Source organism: Homalodisca vitripennis, chromosome 8 (genome assembly GCF_021130785.1).
Source record: "Homalodisca vitripennis isolate AUS2020 chromosome 8, UT_GWSS_2.1, whole genome shotgun sequence".
Taxonomy (NCBI): domain Eukaryota; kingdom Metazoa; phylum Arthropoda; class Insecta; order Hemiptera; family Cicadellidae; genus Homalodisca; species Homalodisca vitripennis.
In genome coordinates this window covers 17,074,406-17,092,887 of record NC_060214.1, presented here as the reverse complement: position 1 = coordinate 17,092,887, position 18,482 = coordinate 17,074,406, and the positions used below count along the sequence as shown (strand labels likewise).

General features: G+C 38.3%; 1 protein-coding gene across 1 annotated transcript in view; it reads right to left on the bottom strand.

Moving 5' to 3' along the window:
* LOC124368037 overlaps positions 1–18,482 on the bottom strand; it is a 131,252-nt gene that overhangs the window by 59,390 nt on the left and 53,380 nt on the right. Inside the window, 1 exon segment of the mRNA XM_046825310.1 lies at positions 12,324–12,576. Within this exon segment, the coding sequence (XP_046681266.1) occupies positions 12,324–12,576 (253 nt within the window).

Genomic DNA, 18,482 nt, shown 5'->3' with positions numbered 1-18,482 from the left:
CATGTGCACTCATGTAAACTAACGAGCTTAAATAAGAAAATATATGTGACGATAGGTTTAACAACGAGTAACAGTTTTACCGTTTATCGTGACAATGTACGTGTTAGTACTTTTACCACACGCTTCGTTAGCTCGGTAATTACGTAGTTTAGATAAGTATATGTACGGTATAAGCACGGTAAAGGTCTATGGTTAAGATAACAGAACACAGGAGGTTTTTTATCTTTTGTAAGAAAATTTTAAAGTAAAACGTTAGTGGATAACAATAATCCTTATCCCTTTCGCAAGTATGAAGCAAGCTTTTGCGGTTTAATATGAGCCGATGTTAAACTGCAGACTCCAGGAATACGGGAGCATTTCTACGGTCATATTTAATTCACAAAATAACACATGTGTTTTAAATGAACACGCACTTTTAAATACCCATGTTCTATTAAATACAGCGGGAAGATATGGGGATTCTACCTTAAGATCACCTTCCTCTTGGTGCAGCGTCTGGAATCTGACGCTGTCACAGACTTGACTCCTGGAATCTGGAGTCATGTTCGTCTGAAGAGATCCAGCAAATTCCTTTGAAATGAACTCTTTACATCGACTCGACATCAGAGACACCTAGACTACAAAGTACACTGTAACCTAGGTGAAGAGGTATTCTTCTTATTGTATCAAGTGCACAATTGAATTTGTATGTTATTTTTAGCATAAAGGGTGAAAGAATAAATATCCCCCTTAGTTAAATTGTATAATTTGTTAAATAAAAATTTTAATCTTAAAAATTGGTTAAAATTAAATAAAAAATGTTTTTACAAATATTTAGTAAATCGGGCGAACTGTTAACGTCTAAGCTTATCATCCGATGGACCCAGGTTGGAATCCTGGTCCGGGGACGTTATTTTCACACGTTATAATAATTTGAGACTAGCTTAAACTCATGTTAAACTACCTTGAACCTAAGTTTCTAATTAAAATATTGCTTTCTGTAGCCCATCTAACCCTTACTTGACACAGGCATAACGTATCTGTATATACAACACTTTAAACTATTGAATTTAAATATGAATCTTTTATTCTTCTATTTAAGTATAACTAATTAAATAAACAAATAATATGTAAAAATAATATGCAATGTATTAACAGCAATTGGCAACCGTGTACGACCTCATTTCTGTAAACGTTTCCTACGTATAATAAGAATGTTTACCTGATGCATTAATGATATGAACACATTTTTAGACCTGTATTAATCAATACATGAAAGTAGGTAAGCAGTAATCAGAGAGCGGCGACCAGTAATTATTGAATCTTATCTTATCGCAAAGTCCGGTTTTATCTGTTATTGGCGCAGGTCCCGGTCTACCTATGCAGTCGCAGTGTCTTGTATTATAGTGGTTGAGAACGGTGGAATATGTCTTTGGTAGGTCGTATAAGGGAAATGTATGTGAATTTCTTTGGTGGCCACAATATAAAGAGATCGATGCATTCGAACAAAAGACATTGTTGGCTTTTGGTCACCAACAGTTTAAGGAACTCATTTGTTAAGTTCGTTAGGTTAGGTTATGTTGTGTGTGTTTTTTATTGAAATAGTGTAGTGTTTTTTTGTGTAGAAGATGGCGCAGAACATTTGTTCACAACATCAAATCACTATTTCAGGTAAGTTACACTCTAAGTAAACGTAGAAAATGTTTAAAGAAATGAGGTCGTATAACGCAAAAGACCAGTCAGTTAAAGTTACATTAGAGCCAGGAGCCGATGTTATGTTGGCGCACTGCGACTTTGTTGTGTTTAACCGCGTTTCGGCAAGAGAATTGTCGTTAATAATTATTTGTTTTTGTTCGCATAGTAACGAAATAAGTTGTCGAGGAAAACATGAAGACCGTGAGGTATTTAAGTTTTAACATTAAAATATATTATAGTAAACATTAATAGTATTGTGTGAACTTGCACAGTTTTATGTAATTGTCAGTTATGGTTAGGAATAATATGAATCATAAAAAATTAGGCATAAAAAGAGACAACATGTTCAAGGGTGATGATAACGCTGGAAAATAAAACCAGTTGATTATGGTTTGGGTTTAACTAACTTTGACAGATTATAATGGACTGTGGTCCACAGTGGCACATTATGGCTGTTTGTAACTGATAGTAGCTCACTGTGACTGATTATGGTTGGTTGTAGCAAACTGAGACCGACTATAATGGACTGTGGTCCACTGTTGATGGTTATGGCTATTTGTAACTAATAGTGGCCTTCTGTGACTGATTATGGTTGGATGTAGCAAACTGAGACCGACTATAATGGACTGTGGTCCACTGTGGATGGTTATGGCTATTTGTAACTAATAGTGGCCTTCTGTGACTATTTATAGTTAGTTGTAACTAACTGTGACCTACTATAATAGTATGTGGTCCACTGTGGCTGGTTATGTCTGGTTGTAACTAATAATGGCCTACTGTAACTGATTATGGTTGGTTGTAGCAAACTGAGACCGACTATAATGGACTGTGGTCCACTGTGGATGGTTATGGCTATTTATAACTAATAGTGGCCTTCTGTGACTGATTATGGTTGGTTGTAGCAAACTGAGACCGACTATAATGGACTGTGGTCCACTGTGGATGGTTATGGCTATTTGTAACTAATAGTGGCCTTCTGTGACTATTTATAGTTAGTTGTAACTAACTGTGACCTACTATAATAGTCTGTGTCCACTGTAGCTGGTTATGTCTGGTTGTAACTAATAATGGCCTACTGTAACTGATTATGGTTGGTTGGAGCAAACTTTGACCGACTGTAATAGTCTGTGGTCCACTGTGGCTGGTTATGGCTGGTTATAACTAATAGTGGCCTAATGTGACTGATTATGGTTGGTTGTAACTAACTGTTACCGACTGTAATAATCTGTGGTCTACTGTGACCGATTATGGCTGGTTGTAACTAATAGTGACCTACTGTGACTGATTATGGTTGGTTGTAGCAAACTGTGACCGACTGTAATGGACTGTGGTCCACTGTGGCTGTTTATGGCTGGTTGTAACTAATAGTGACCTACTGTGACTGATTATGGTTGGTTGTAGCAAACTGTGACCGTCTGTAATGGACTGTGGTCCACTGTGGCTGTTTATGGCTGGTTGTAACTAATAGTGGCCTACTGTGACTGATTATGGTTGGTTGTAGCAAACTGTGACCGTCTGTAATGGACTGTGATCCACTGTGGCTGGTTACGGCTGGTTGTAACTAATAGTGGCCTACTGTGACTGATTATGGTTGGTTGTAACTAACTGTGACCGACTATAATAGTCTGTGTCCACTGTGGCTGGTTATGTCAGGTTGTAACTAATAGTGACATTCCACCGTCAAGCTTCCAGTAGGCCTATATACGACATATCTCGGTTAACCGCATTCATCTTCCGTCTCCTGTATCAGAGATGGTTTAGTTCTGCACAAATGTATTTTATGAGCTTTGGAATCGAGCAAGTGATCTTACATTACAGCCACAAATCAAGAACCGCTCTCAATGGAAGTGGTTGGTGGGGGAGGGTGGGAGAAAGCATTCTATAACCTTCAGGTCATTATGTTAAAAGATTTATCGATCTCTGCAGTCTTGTACTGAGACATCCGCAAACACACGAGCCAGACCGATGGTCTATTAGTGATTGTTGAGGTTATTTTTCACTACATATGGTACGCCGTTACTTTCATTACATCCACAAATCGAGAACTGCTCTCAATGGAAGTGATTGGTGGGGGAGGGTGGGAGAAAGCATTCTATAACCTTCAGGTCATTATGTTAAAAGATTTATCGATCTCTGCAGTCTTGTACTGAGACATCCGCAAACACACGAGCCAGACCGAGTGTCTATTAGTGATTGTTGAGGTTATTTTTCACTACATATGGTACGCCGTTACTTTCATTACATCCACAAATCGAGAACTGCTCTCAATGGAAGTGATTGGTGGGGGAGGGTGGGAGAAAGCATTCTATAACCTTCAGGTCATTATGTTAAAAGATTTATCGATCTCTGCAGTCTTGTACTGAGACATCCGCAAACACACGAGCCAGACCGAGTGTCTATTAGTGATTTTTGAGGTTATGTTTCACTAAATATGGTACGCCGTGATGAGCAGATCCCGCCTCAGATCGTAAAGGTGTAAAGTACGCTATCTGTCTGGGTCACTTACAACTACTCGCTAAATACTATTGCCATTTTGATCACGGAATCACAGTAATTCCAGTGCGGAAGGATGAGTAATTTAGATAAGAAAAGTTTAAAATAAGCTCCAGTAAAAATTCGATGTGGTCGTTTGATTGTGGACATTTCACGGGTTTCTTTAATAAGATCAGTTAAATTTGAAGTAAATTTTATAGCCAAACTGATATTTTTCTGTATAAAAGAGTGATGGAAAGCGTCTATACCTGGAAATAATTTTAAACTACCCAAGGTAAATAAATGTTTTTTGCAATTTTTTTGGTATTTGGGGCCAAAGTTTTTGTATTACATTCCATTACACATTACAAATATTCTAAATTTTAAAGAATATTGTCAACAAATAATGATTTGGCTTACTTTGCAGCAAGACATTGACTATTTAAGTACCGTGACGTCATAAGGTGTCAGTTACTTTGATAATTCTATGGTCTCTGTATATCTTGTACATTGCTTCTTATTATTGTTTATTGGTATTTCTTGATATTTATTAGTATTTATTGTTATTTATATTTGTGTATGTACAGTATTTGTGGTGTTTATTTATTTATATTGTGAATTTGTTTATTGTATATAATTTATTTCTGAATTTTAATATTGCATAAATATTTTTAGTAGATACTTAAATGGCGGCTTACAGTAATCTGAGATGCTAGACTCTCATAAACGTGTATTTATTGTTCCTTTTTTATTTACTACCTGGCCACACTGCTGGTAAAAGTGGCCGGTCATTTTCCAAAAATGGTACTGTTAATAATTTGGTTTCTATTGATTGGAAATAAATTAATTTATAGTTTCAGTAGTTGTGAACTTAATTGAATTTTGCAAGAGTAAGCAACTTTGGTTGATTTAGTCTCAGACCTTTATCTTTGGTTTGTCTAGTAGCATTTATAATGTGATCATTGATCCATCCGATAATTCATTCAGGGGGCCAATTTAATAGCGTGAATAATCCTTCAGATCATCAGCGTATGTGTGGTATTTGTTTCAGTACAGAGTGAATGTCTTTCAAGAGCGAGAACAATAAAGGGCCGAGAAATGATCCCTGTGACACTCCACAAGTAACGTGTTTCTAGTTCAAAGTCAAATTTAAGAAGTAGTTTTAAAAAATCCAGATATCCTTACTTGGTTTTTTATGTCAAAAGCTTTGAAAAATCAAAATAGAGTGAGATATACGTTATCCATCATAGTAGCAGCCTCCATCAATATATATAAACTACCCGAGGGTTGCTTCCAAAGTTTGCGGAATACAACCCTTAAAAGTAAAACATGTATTTCATAGAAAATAAAAGATACTCAAATTATCCCCCCATCCTATCCTCCATACCCATCAAAATGTTAAATAGTCCTTCGGATCAGTAAACTTTAAGAAATGTTATCAGCATTCCAAAATCAATTTTTATTTTCGTCATAAATAACAGATGTGTGAATTTTTAAGTTAAAACAATAACCATAATTGAACTAAAAGGTGTACCCAGCTTGCCAACAAATATAGTAAGATATTTATAGGATCAATTTTTGTACAAATTTTGAACTAGTTTGTTTTCTTTTCGGGACAGGTATCGTTTACAGAAGCTGCGTTATATAGCATAGATATAAATATCATATATAACATTTTGAATTGGGCTTGGTTTTGTGCTCTGGAGTTCATGTTCGGTGAAGTTATGGAGAAATTCTCGGTAATTGCTGCGATGAGAACAATTGCAATAGGCCGACTTTGTATACAAAAGTTACCTAAATCACGTGACGTCATGAAAGCAGTGCGGGGTGTTCTGAATTGGGCTTGGTTTTGTGCTCTGGAGGTCATGTTCGGTGAAGTTATGGAGAAATTCTCGGTAATTGCTGCGATGAGAACAATTGCAATAGGCCGACTTTGTATACAAAAGTTACCTAAATCACGTGACGTCATGAAAGCAGTGCGTGGTGTTCTGAATTGGGCTTGGTTTTGTGCTCTGGAGTTCATGTTCGGTGAAGTTATGGAGAAATTCTCGGTAATTGCTGCGATGAGAACAATTGCAATAGGCCGACTTTGTATACAAAAGTTACCTAAATCACGTGACGTCATGAAAGCAGTGCGTGGTGTTCTGAATTGGGCTTGGTTTTGTGCTCTGGAGTTCATGTTCGGTGAAGTTATGGAGAAATTCTCGGTAATTGCTGCGATGAGAACAATTGCAATAGGCCGACTTTGTATACAAAAGTTACCTAAATCACGTGACGTCATGAAAGCAGTGCGTGGTGTTCTGAATTGGGCTTGGTTTTGTGCTCTGGAGTTCATGTTCGGTGAAGTTATGGAGAAATTCTCGGTAATTGCTGCGATGAGAACAATTGCAATAGGCCGACTTTGTATACAAAAGTTACCTAAATCACGTGACGTCATGAAAGCAGTGCGTGGTGTTCTGAATTGGGCTTGGTTTTGTGCTCTGGAGTTCATGTTCGGTGAAGTTATGGAGAAATTCTCGGTAATTGCTGCGATGAGAACAATTGCAATAGGCCGACTTTGTATACAAAAGTTACCTAAATCACGTGACGTCATGAAAGCAGTGCGTGGTGTTCTGAATTGGGCTTGGTTTTGTGCTCTGGAGTTCATGTTCGGTGAAGTTATGGAGAAATTCTCGGTAATTGCTGCGATGAGAACAATTGCAATAGGCCGACTTTGTATACAAAAGTTACCTAAATCACGTGACGTCATGAAAGCAGCGCGTGGTGTTCCGATTTACCAAAATATAATTTTTAATTTAACAATGATGACGTAAATACAATTCTATCAGTTTTATATTCTTCGGTTTATATTTTGTTTGTGACAGTTTAAAAACGTAATAAAAAGTATAAGACCGGTAAGTAAAATCATAAAAACTTCCGTTGGTGCAAGACGCGCATTGTGTTAGTAGGCCTAGGGGTTGGAAATGAATTTGAAAGAGGTCGCACCCTCCAGAGGGAGGGGGTTGAGACAGGGGGTGTGTTGCGTAGGGCGGTCATGTTGATGTGTCTGAATTTATACAATGCGAGAGGTTATAATTGTCAGGTTAGGGCGCAAATAGCGCTCGATGTACGAACTTTAACGAGGCTCATCATTGGTTCGTAACTTGACAGTTTGTTGTGTGCATAACACAAGGTAGATGTAACCTACGCCACACCAGGATTCGCTAAAAAGGTTGTACGTAACATTTTAATTCTGTAGCTCATTTATGTAGGCAGCCTGTATTTTACTATGTTCAAATTGTTATATTACAGTACTCAATTTGTAAAAAAATGTATTTATTATGCGATTTTCTCGTTTCCTCCTTGGTTACTTATAATACCAATGTAAAATGTATCATAACACTCAAAAAATCCTATTATGTTACATGCATCATTATTGAAGTCTGCGTTGCCTATATGACATTAAACTGTCCATAAGACAGACTGTTTTCGAGATATAGCGCAGTCACACAGAAAACATTTTTTTCCAGCTACCCGAGTTCAAAAAACTTTGTGCGAGAATTACGATATATTTTGAAGGACTTTTCTGATGTATTTGTTGTGAATTAACAAAAGTTTGAGGCTCTATCGGCGGCGTGTAGCCCATAAACAAGCACTTTAGTCTAATTTGATATGATCGTAAACATAACTACCTTTTCTATAAAATTCTGATGCTTCAAAGATGAAATTTGCAGCCTCTAAGTATATAGAACTATTCAGTGTCGATAAAACCTATGCTAGAATCGCCCACAGTTGTTATATATTTTGGGTAAGAATGTAATCATGTAGGAAACATCCTGTCAGTTGGCAGCCACTGCTAGTCACAGAATTAATCTGCCACAGTGGACCACAGTCCATTATAGTCGGTCTCAGTTTGCTACAACCAACCATAATCAGTCACAGTAGGCCACTATTAGTTACAACCAGCCATAAACAGCCACAGTGGACCACAGTCCATTACAGACGGTCACAGTTTGCTACAACCAACCATAATCAGTCACAGTAGGCCACTATTAGTTACAACCAGCCATAACCAGCCACAGTGGACCACAGTCCATTACAGACGGTTGATCAATGTGAAATACATTAGTATGTAGGCCTAACAATTATTCATTTTTGTATTTATTAGAAAAATAAATTCTAATTATCAGTTTTATAGTTTTAGACGTAAATGTGAAATGTAAGTTAATTTAAATCCCCGCTATGCTTGTTTAGTATAAGGTTCAGTCCTTATCTAATCGCAGTTGAGGAAAGAGCAACGCTCTTATCACCGCTGCACTTGTGTATCCGCTCCCGTTTTTGAACAACCCCGCTATTTTATTGTGCGTTTACGTTGTAGTTCATCTGTTGATATCACTTGATAAATCTCGTTTTGTTTTTTATTGAGCGGATTAAGGAGTGTCACTATTGTTATAAATACGTTTAAGATTACAGTCTATTTTTATTGCCACTGGAACAGACTTTTGCCTCTTAATGTATAGATTTAAGAGGGGTGTGTGTATGCCACTCTTTTTACCAAATCTTCGTGAGGTGCTACGTCAGGTGTTTGTGTAAAGTGCAATAACGCAACTTCAGATGAGAATTTGATTGCTTTATGTTTATACAAGTTTACATTTTACATAGTATTTATTTATTCTATTTAATAGTAATTTATTTCAGTTTATAGTGGTTAGTTAAGTTGTAATATTCTTTTTATTTGTATACTATTACGTATGCTATAACTTGATCTTAATGATTAATAAGCCTCAACAGATTAACTTTCTGAAACATATGTTTTTTAATTTTTATAAATTACATTTAAGTTTTACTTGCTGTTGACTGTAGTGTACATCAAATTTCTATTGAATATTAGTTTATTACCAGATAAATGAGTTTCTATAGTGCTATAAAACTCATATAAGTCAAAGTAAAATATTTTGTACAAAGACGTAAAGATGTTCTTCTTGTATGGACTACATCTCGTTTAAGGAAGGATTCTATATTTTTGTGCGCAATTCAAAATAGAGTGTTTTAATAAATTACAAAGCAGTCTTCTGTTATGTGTTCAAAATAAATCATAGGAACTTTCCAATAAAAATGGTCTAACCTCTTATAGACGACTAGCCACTGTTGTACTTCACAATGTTCTGGAAATTTATAGTAGCCTACTGTATGTTACACAACCCGGCATGGTAGAATATTCATCACGTACAAACAACATGAAATAAATCACCTTAAACTGCGAGTGACACCGCGCCTGCAACTAATCAGCTGCAACCAGCAGTGCATGGGCAACGGCACGTATAGTTCTCCTCCATCATCATGTTAAGCAAAACTTAAATATTTTCCTGAGCCGTTATTTGACTGGCACAAAAATAAAAATTGGTGGTACAAACAAATGGTGTAGTTTATTTTAATTTAAGACAAAGTTTTTTTTTCAAAACGTAGACCTGTGAGCCGACTTTTAAATGGTTAATAACATTTTTCAGTGATTGGTACAACATTTTATTTTTATAGTACAAAAATGTACAAAATTATGAATGGTTTTTAAAATGATTCGAAATGGTCGGCTCACAGGTCTATACAGCCGTTTTGTTCCCCATTTAAAAATATGTGCCCAAGATAACCCCGATATTCCGTAAAAATTCGTGTTTGAAGCCGCAGGTAGCTGCTTGTAGCCTGCACACATACACAAAGAAGTTACACTTATCAAAAATATATAATCTTCAGAGTGTGTGTGCTATTACAGTGTCGGTACTAAGCAATAACATTTAGTGTACCAATTATAAAAATTAAATGTAATCAATGTGACCACGGCATTGGTACTTTTAATTAAGAGAAGATAAGTTTTACTTTATATAAAGGTATCATCGAGGTTTTCATATTGAAGTCTCTCAAAAAAATTGTTATTCGAGATTTAAGTCTTGTTAAGGAATGGTAGTACCGGTGTTCGAGATTTCAGCTGCATCCAAGTATGCCTTGTTGGTAGTACTGAATTTCGAGATTAGGACTGTGTCAAAGTATGCCTTGTTGGTAGTACTGACATTCAAAATTAGTGCTGTGTCCAAGTATGCCTTGTTGGTAGTACTGACATTCAAAATTAGGACTGTGTCAAAGTATGCCTTGTTGTAAGTACTGACATTCAAAACTAGTGCTGTGTCCAAATATGCCTTGTTGGTAGTACTGAATTTCGAGATTAGGACTGTGTCAAAGTATGCCTTGTTAGTACTGACATTCAAAATTAGTGCTGTGTCCAAGTATGCCTTGTTGGTAGTACTGACATTCAAAATTAGGACTGTGTCAAAGTATGCCTTGTTGTAAGTACTGACATTCAAAACTAGTGCTGTGTCCAAATATGCCTTGTTGGTAGTACTGAATTTCGAGATTAGGACTGTGTCAAAGTATGCCTTGTTGTTAGTACTGACATTCAAAATTAGGACTGTGTCAAAGTATGCCTTGTTGGTAGTACTGACATTCAAAATTAGGACTGTGTCAAAGTATGCCTTGTTGTAAGTACTGACATTCAAAATTAGTGCTGTGTCCAAGTATACCTTGTTGGTAGTACTGAAATTCGAGATTTGAGTTGTGCCCAAATATGCCTTGCTGGTAGTACTGACATTCGAGATTAGAGCTGTGTCAAAGAATGCCATGTTGGTAGTACTGACTTTCGAGATTAGGATTGTGTCAAGGTATGTCTTGTTGGTAGTACTGACGTTCGAGATTAGGACTGTGTCAAAGTATGCCTTGTTGGTAGTACTGACATTCGAGAATACAGCTGTGTCAGGGTATGTCTTGTTGATAGTATCTGCATAGACCTTGTGTGTGTAAGAATTAAGATTATGTACAGCCATGCTGAACGGAGTCATTATGACCTTGAATATCTCACACGCGTTTCTCATGCCTTATCCCGACTGCAGATGTGTCTCAACGGCCTGCTATATTACTACAATTTTACCCGGACAAGCGCAGTATATTTGTGCTGTTACAATATGTCTTTTAAATTTCTTAATACAGGAAATTGGTTTCATACAATTAATATTGTCTAATTATATTTTTTCAGCACTAAGATATGTAATTGAAGAGCCTTGGTAAGGATGTAGCCAGCGAGGGGACAAGGGGTCTTGACCCCCCAAATTTTCAATATTTTCAATTACTTTTTAGTACATGATTGTTATTATTTAAATAATTCAATATTACAGACATGTACTGATGATGTTCTCAACAAAGAACTTTTTAAGGAACAAAATGCTGCCTTACCCCTGTCCACTGGCCTTACTCCTGTCCACTACGGAAAATATCAGTTGTCCTGGACCCCCCCCCCCAAATTATTTTCCTGGTTACGTTCTTGAGCCCTTCCTGTACAACCGGTTCTCCAATAGTATTGTTGAGCTCTCTATACTATGAATTATCTACACCTAAACGCTACCGACACCAATACATATTTTTAAATGGCAATTTTTGGAAACAACCAGTAAAAACATTATCATGCATTATTTGTGGTTAATCGCTTATAAGACAACATGTATTGTTATATATTATATTTGGCTAAGAATTACAACTGTTTGTTGTAAAGTTAAATCTAAGATTCAAACGAATCTGCAATTTGATATTAAATTAGGCACGTGACAATATTCACAGAAAAGCTCATTAGTTTAACGTCATTTCTGGTGAAAAATAAAGTTAGAATGCTGTGACTAAAAACTATGTTCTCATTCCAAAGTAAAAAGTCAACTACTTGCTGTAATACAAGCTTGAAAAGGCGTGGACTCTAGGTTTCCAGCTCATGCAGTTTAAGGGAAATATCAACTGTGTAAATTTATATTCATAACTAACTATAAAAAGGGACATTGAGCAAGCTAGTAAGTAGTAGTTGTTATATTTGAAATAAACTATACGAATAGTATGTTCAAGAAAATACCGCATTCGCCACAAAATAGCAACGAAAACGTTTGTGTGAACTGCCAATCTGACAACGGACCTAAACACGATACTTTTTTGATTACACTGGACAAAATATCGGACACAAAACATCTGTTGATGAAACAAGGGTGATACTGGGCTCAAAACATAATTAAAGCTAGCTGCAGAAGAAAAAATGCCTTGCAAGAGAAGCATCCTTTCGTTTGATACTCTCTTGGTACATTATTGAACCTAACACTCTCCTCCTGCAAGGTACTCACCGCCTGTCGTCTATCCTGGAGCCTGGGTGGGCGGCGAGGTGAGCAGACAGCTGCGGAAAACCATGGGACCGCGACAATGGGGTGCGAACCACACTACTACCGTGTCGCGCCGAGCGCCAGTATTGACTGGACTGGAGAGTGTGGTGGAGGTTGAGTTGGCGCTGCGGCAGGGCGGCTGGGTGCGCGCGCACACACACGCACGTGCTGAGCGGGGATTTATCCCGCCAGGTAGGGATTTTACCCTTACTACTGACTAGGGATTTTACCCTTACTATTAGACATGTATGAGTACACAACAAAGTAACAACCCTAGTGTTAAACATTGGATAAACGTATCAAATAAATAAATATTATGATCTTATTTTGTTATTTGATTCGGTTGGGGAGTTCATTGACACTAGTTTAGAGTTTTAGCGTGTTTTTGTTGTCTGGATTGTGTTGTTGATTGACTTCATCCTGTGTTAACTTGTCTGTAACTTTGATTTTATATTTGATTTAAATCTGTTGATTTTATAAAGTTTGAGATATTTTAAGAATTTTAAAATTTGTTAAGAGTGTTGTTTTAATACGGTATTGTTGTAGGTAAAATAGATTATTGATATTTGTACAATTGGCTTTGTCATGCACAATTGTGTGTCAGTATACGACAGTAAAGTAAAAAAATCCAAAATACAGAAATTTTGGCTGAGCGTAAGCGAAGCCTATAACTCGCCGGGGTGTAAAAGTTTAATTTCTGTCTTTCTGTATGTCCGCACGATATCTGGAAAACTAACTGATCTGTAACAGCATTGTGCGTGAGGAACACTGAGTTCGATTATGGTACATGTCACTTCATGGAATTTAGCTGAGCGTAAGCGAAGCCTATAACTCGCCGGGGTGTAAAAGTTTAATTTCTGTCTTTCTGTATGTCCGCACGATATCTGAAAAACTAACTGATCTGTAACAGCATTGTGCGTGAGGAACACTGAGTTCGATTATGGTACATGTCACTTCATGGAATTTAGCTGAGCGTAAGCGAAGCCTATAACTCGCCGGGGTGTAAAAGTTTAATTTCTGTCTTTCTGTATGTCCGCACGATATCTGACAAACTAACTGATCTGTAACAGCATTGTGCGTGAGGAACACTGAGTTCGATTATGGTACATGTCACTTCATGGAATTTAGCTGAGCGTAAGCGAAGCCTATAACTCGCCGGGGTGTAAAAGTTTAATTTCTGTCTTTCTGTATGTCCGCACGATATCTGAAAAACTAACTGATCTGTAACAGCATTGTGCGTGAGGAACACTGAGTTCGATTATGGTACATGTCACTTCATGGAATTTAGCTGAGCGTAAGCGAAGCCTATAACTCGCCGGGGTGTAAAAGTTTAATTTCTGTCTTTCTGTATGTCCGCACGATATCTGGAAAAACTAACTGATCTGTAACAGCATTGTGCGTGAGGAACACTGAGTTCGATTATGGTACATGTCACTTCATGGAATTTAGCTGAGCGTAAGCGAAGCCTATAACTCGCCGGGGTGTAAAAGTTTAATTTCTGTCTTTCTGTATGTCCGCACGATATCTGAAAAACTAACTGATCTGTAACAGCATTGTGCGTGAGGAACACTGAGTTCGATTATGGTACATGTCACTTCATGGAATTTAGCTGAGCGTAAGCGAAGCCTATAACTCGCCGGGGTGTAAAAGTTTAATTTCTGTCTTTCTGTATGTCCGCACGATATCTGAAAAACTAACTGATCTGTAACAGCATTGTGCGTGAGGAACACTGAGTTCGATTATGGTACATGTCACTTCATGGAATTTAGCTGAGCGTAAGCGAAGCCTATAACTCGCCGGGGTGTAAAAGTTTAATTTCTGTCTTTCTGTATGTCCGCACGATATCTGGAAAACTAACTGATCTGTAACAGCATTGTGCGTGAGGAACACTGAGTTCGATTATGGTACATGTCACTTCATGGAATTTAGCTGAGCGTAAGCGAAGCCTATAACTCGCCGGGGTGTAAAAGTTTAATTTCTGTCTTTCTGTATGTCCGCACGATATCTGAAAAACTAACTGATCTGTAACAGCATTGTGCGTGAGGAACACTGAGTTCGATTATGGTACATGTCACTTCATGGAATTTAGCTGAGCGTAAGCGAAGCCTATAACTCGCCGGGGTGTAAAAGTTTAATTTCTGTCTTTCTGTATGTCCGCACGATATCTGAAAAACTAACTGATCTGTAACAGCATTGTGCGTGAGGAACACTGAGTTCGATTATGGTACATGTCACTTCATGGAATTTAGCTGAGCGTAAGCGAAGCCTATAACTCGCCGGGGTGTAAAAGTTTAATTTCTGTCTTTCTGTATGTCCGCACGATATCTGAAAAACTAACTGATCTGTAACAGCATTGTGCGTGAGGAACACTGAGTTCGATTATGGTACATGTCACTTCATGGAATTTAGCTGAGCGTAAGCGAAGCCTATAACTCGCCGGGGTGTAAAAGTTTAATTTCTGTCTTTCTGTATGTCCGCACGATATCTGGAAAACTAACTGATCTGTAACAGCATTGTGCGTGAGGAACACTGAGTTCGATTATGGTACATGTCACTTCATGGAATTTAGCTGAGCGTAAGCGAAGCCTATAACTCGCCGGGGTGTAAAAGTTTAATTTCTGTCTTTCTGTATGTCCGCACGATATCTGAAAAACTAACTGATCTGTAACAGCATTGTGCGTGAGGAACACTGAGTTCGATTATGGTACATGTCACTTCATGGAATTTAGCTGAGCGTAAGCGAAGCCTATAACTCGCCGGGGTGTAAAAGTTTAATTTCTGTCTTTCTGTATGTCCGCACGATATCTGAAAAACTAACTGATCTGTAACAGCATTGTGCGTGAGGAACACTGAGTTCGATTATGGTACATGTCACTTCATGGAATTTAGCTGAGCGTAAGCGAAGCCTATAACTCGCCGGGGTGTAAAAGTTTAATTTCTGTCTTTCTGTATGTCCGCACGATATCTGAAAAACTAACTGATCTGTAACAGCATTGTGCGTGAGGAACACTGAGTTCGATTATGGTACATGTCACTTCATGGAATTTAGCTGAGCGTAAGCGAAGCCTATAACTCGCCGGGGTGTAAAAGTTTAATTTCTGTCTTTCTGTATGTCCGCACGATATCTGAAAAACTAACTGATCTGTAACAGCATTGTGCGTGAGGAACACTGAGTTCGATTATGGTACATGTCACTTCATGGAATTTAGCTGAGCGTAAGCGAAGCCTATAACTCGCCGGGGTGTAAAAGTTTAATTTCTGTCTTTCTGTATGTCCGCACGATATCTGAAAAACTAACTGATCTGTAACAGCATTGTGCGTGAGGAACACTGAGTTCGATTATGGTACATGTCACTTCATGGAATTTAGCTGAGCGTAAGCGAAGCCTATAACTCGCCGGGGTGTAAAAGTTTAATTTCTGTCTTTCTGTATGTCCGCACGATATCTGAAAAACTAACTGATCTGTAACAGCATTGTGCGTGAGGAACACTGAGTTCGATTATGGTACATGTCACTTCATGGAATTTAGCTGAGCGTAAGCGAAGCCTATAACTCGCCGGGGTGTAAAAGTTTAATTTCTGTCTTTCTGTATGTCCGCACGATATCTGGAAAACTAACTGATCTGTAACAGCATTGTGCGTGAGGAACACTGAGTTCGATTATGGTACATGTCACTTCATGGAATTTAGCTGAGCGTAAGCGAAGCCTATAACTCGCCGGGGTGTAAAAGTTTAATTTCTGTCTTTCTGTATGTCCGCACGATATCTGAAAAACTAACTGATCTGTAACAGCATTGTGCGTGAGGAACACTGAGTTCGATTATGGTACATGTCACTTCATGGAATTTAGCTGAGCGTAAGCGAAGCCTATAACTCGCCGGGGTGTAAAAGTTTAATTTCTGTCTTTCTGTATGTCCGCACGATATCTGAAAAACTAACTGATCTGTAACAGCATTGTGCGTGAGGAACACTGAGTTCGATTATGGTACATGTCACTTCATGGAATTTAGCTGAGCGTAAGCGAAGCCTATAACTCGCCGGGGTGTAAAAGTTTAATTTCTGTCTTTCTGTATGTCCGCACGATATCTGAAAAACTAACTGATCTGTAACAGCATTGTGCGTGAGGAACACTGAGTTCGATTATGGTACATGTCACTTCATGGAATTTAGCTGAGCGTAAGCGAAGCCTATAACTCGCCGGGGTGTAAAAGTTTAATTTCTGTCTTTCTGTATGTCCGCACGATATCTGAAAAACTAACTGATCTGTAACAGCATTGTGCGTGAGGAACACTGAGTTCGATTATGGTACATGTCACTTCATGGAATTTAGCTGAGCGTAAGCGAAGCCTATAACTCGCCGGGGTGTAAAAGTTTAATTTCTGTCTTTCTGTATGTCCGCACGATATCTGAAAAACTAACTGATCTGTAACAGCATTGTGCGTGAGGAACACTGAGTTCGATTATGGTACATGTCACTTCATGGAATTTAGCTGAGCGTAAGCGAAGCCTATAACTCGCCGGGGTGTAAAAGTTTAATTTCTGTCTTTCTGTATGTCCGCACGATATCTGAAAAACTAACTGATCTGTAACAGCATTGTGCGTGAGGAACACTGAGTTCGATTATGGTACATGTCACTTCATGGAATTTAGCTGAGCGTAAGCGAAGCCTATAACTCGCCGGGGTGTAAAAGTTTAATTTCTGTCTTTCTGTATGTCCGCACGATATCTGAAAAACTAACTGATCTGTAACAGCATTGTGCGTGAGGAACACTGAGTTCGATTATGGTACATGTCACTTCATGGAATTTAGCTGAGCGTAAGCGAAGCCTATAACTCGCCGGGGTGTAAAAGTTTAATTTCTGTCTTTCTGTATGTCCGCACGATATCTGGAAAACTAACTGATCTGTAACAGCATTGTGCGTGAGGAACACTGAGTTCGATTATGGTACATGTCACTTCATGGAATTTAGCTGAGCGTAAGCGAAGCCTATAACTCGCCGGGGTGTAAAAGTTTAATTTCTGTCTTTCTGTATGTCCGCACGATATCTGAAAAACTAACTGATCTGTAACAGCATTGTGCGTGAGGAACACTGAGTTCGATTATGGTACATGTCACTTCATGGAATTTAGCTGAGCGTAAGCGAAGCCTATAACTCGCCGGGGTGTAAAAGTTTAATTTCTGTCTTTCTGTATGTCCGCACGATATCTGAAAAACTAACTGATCTGTAACAGCATTGTGCGTGAGGAACACTGAGTTCGATTATGGTACATGTCACTTCATGGAATTTAGCTGAGCGTAAGCGAAGCCTATAACTCGCCGGGGTGTAAAAGTTTAATTTCTGTCTTTCTGTATGTCCGCACGATATCTGGAAAACTAACTGATCTGTAACAGCATTGTGCGTGAGGAACACTGAGTTCGATTATGGTACATGTCACTTCATGGAATTTAGCTGAGCGTAAGCGAAGCCTATAACTCGCCGGGGTGTAAAAGTTTAATTTCTGTCTTTCTGTATGTCCGCACGATATCTGGAAAAACTAACTGATCTGTAACAGCATTGTGCGTGAGGAACACTGAGTTCGATTATGGTACATGTCACTTCATGGAATTTAGCTGAGCGTAAGCGAAGCCTATAACTCGCCGGGGTGTAAAAGTTTAATTTCTGTCTTTCTGTATGTCCGCACGATATCTGAAAAACTAACTGATCTGTAACAGCATTGTGCGTGAGGAACACTGAGTTCGATTATGGTACATGTCACTTCATGGAATTTAGCTGAGCGTAAGCGAAGCCTATAACTCGCCGGGGTGTAAAAGTTTAATTTCTGTCTTTCTGTATGTCCGCACGATATCTGAAAAACTAACTGATCTGTAACAGCATTGTGCGTGAGGAACACTGAGTTCGATTATGGTACATGTCACTTCATGGAATTTAGCTGAGCGTAAGCGAAGCCTATAACTCGCCGGGGTGTAAAAGTTTAATTTCTGTCTTTCTGTATGTCCGCACGATATCTGGAAAAACTAACTGATCTGTAACAGCATTGTGCGTGAGGAACACTGAGTTCGATTATGGTACATGTCACTTCATGGAATTTAGCTGAGCGTAAGCGAAGCCTATAACTCGCCGGG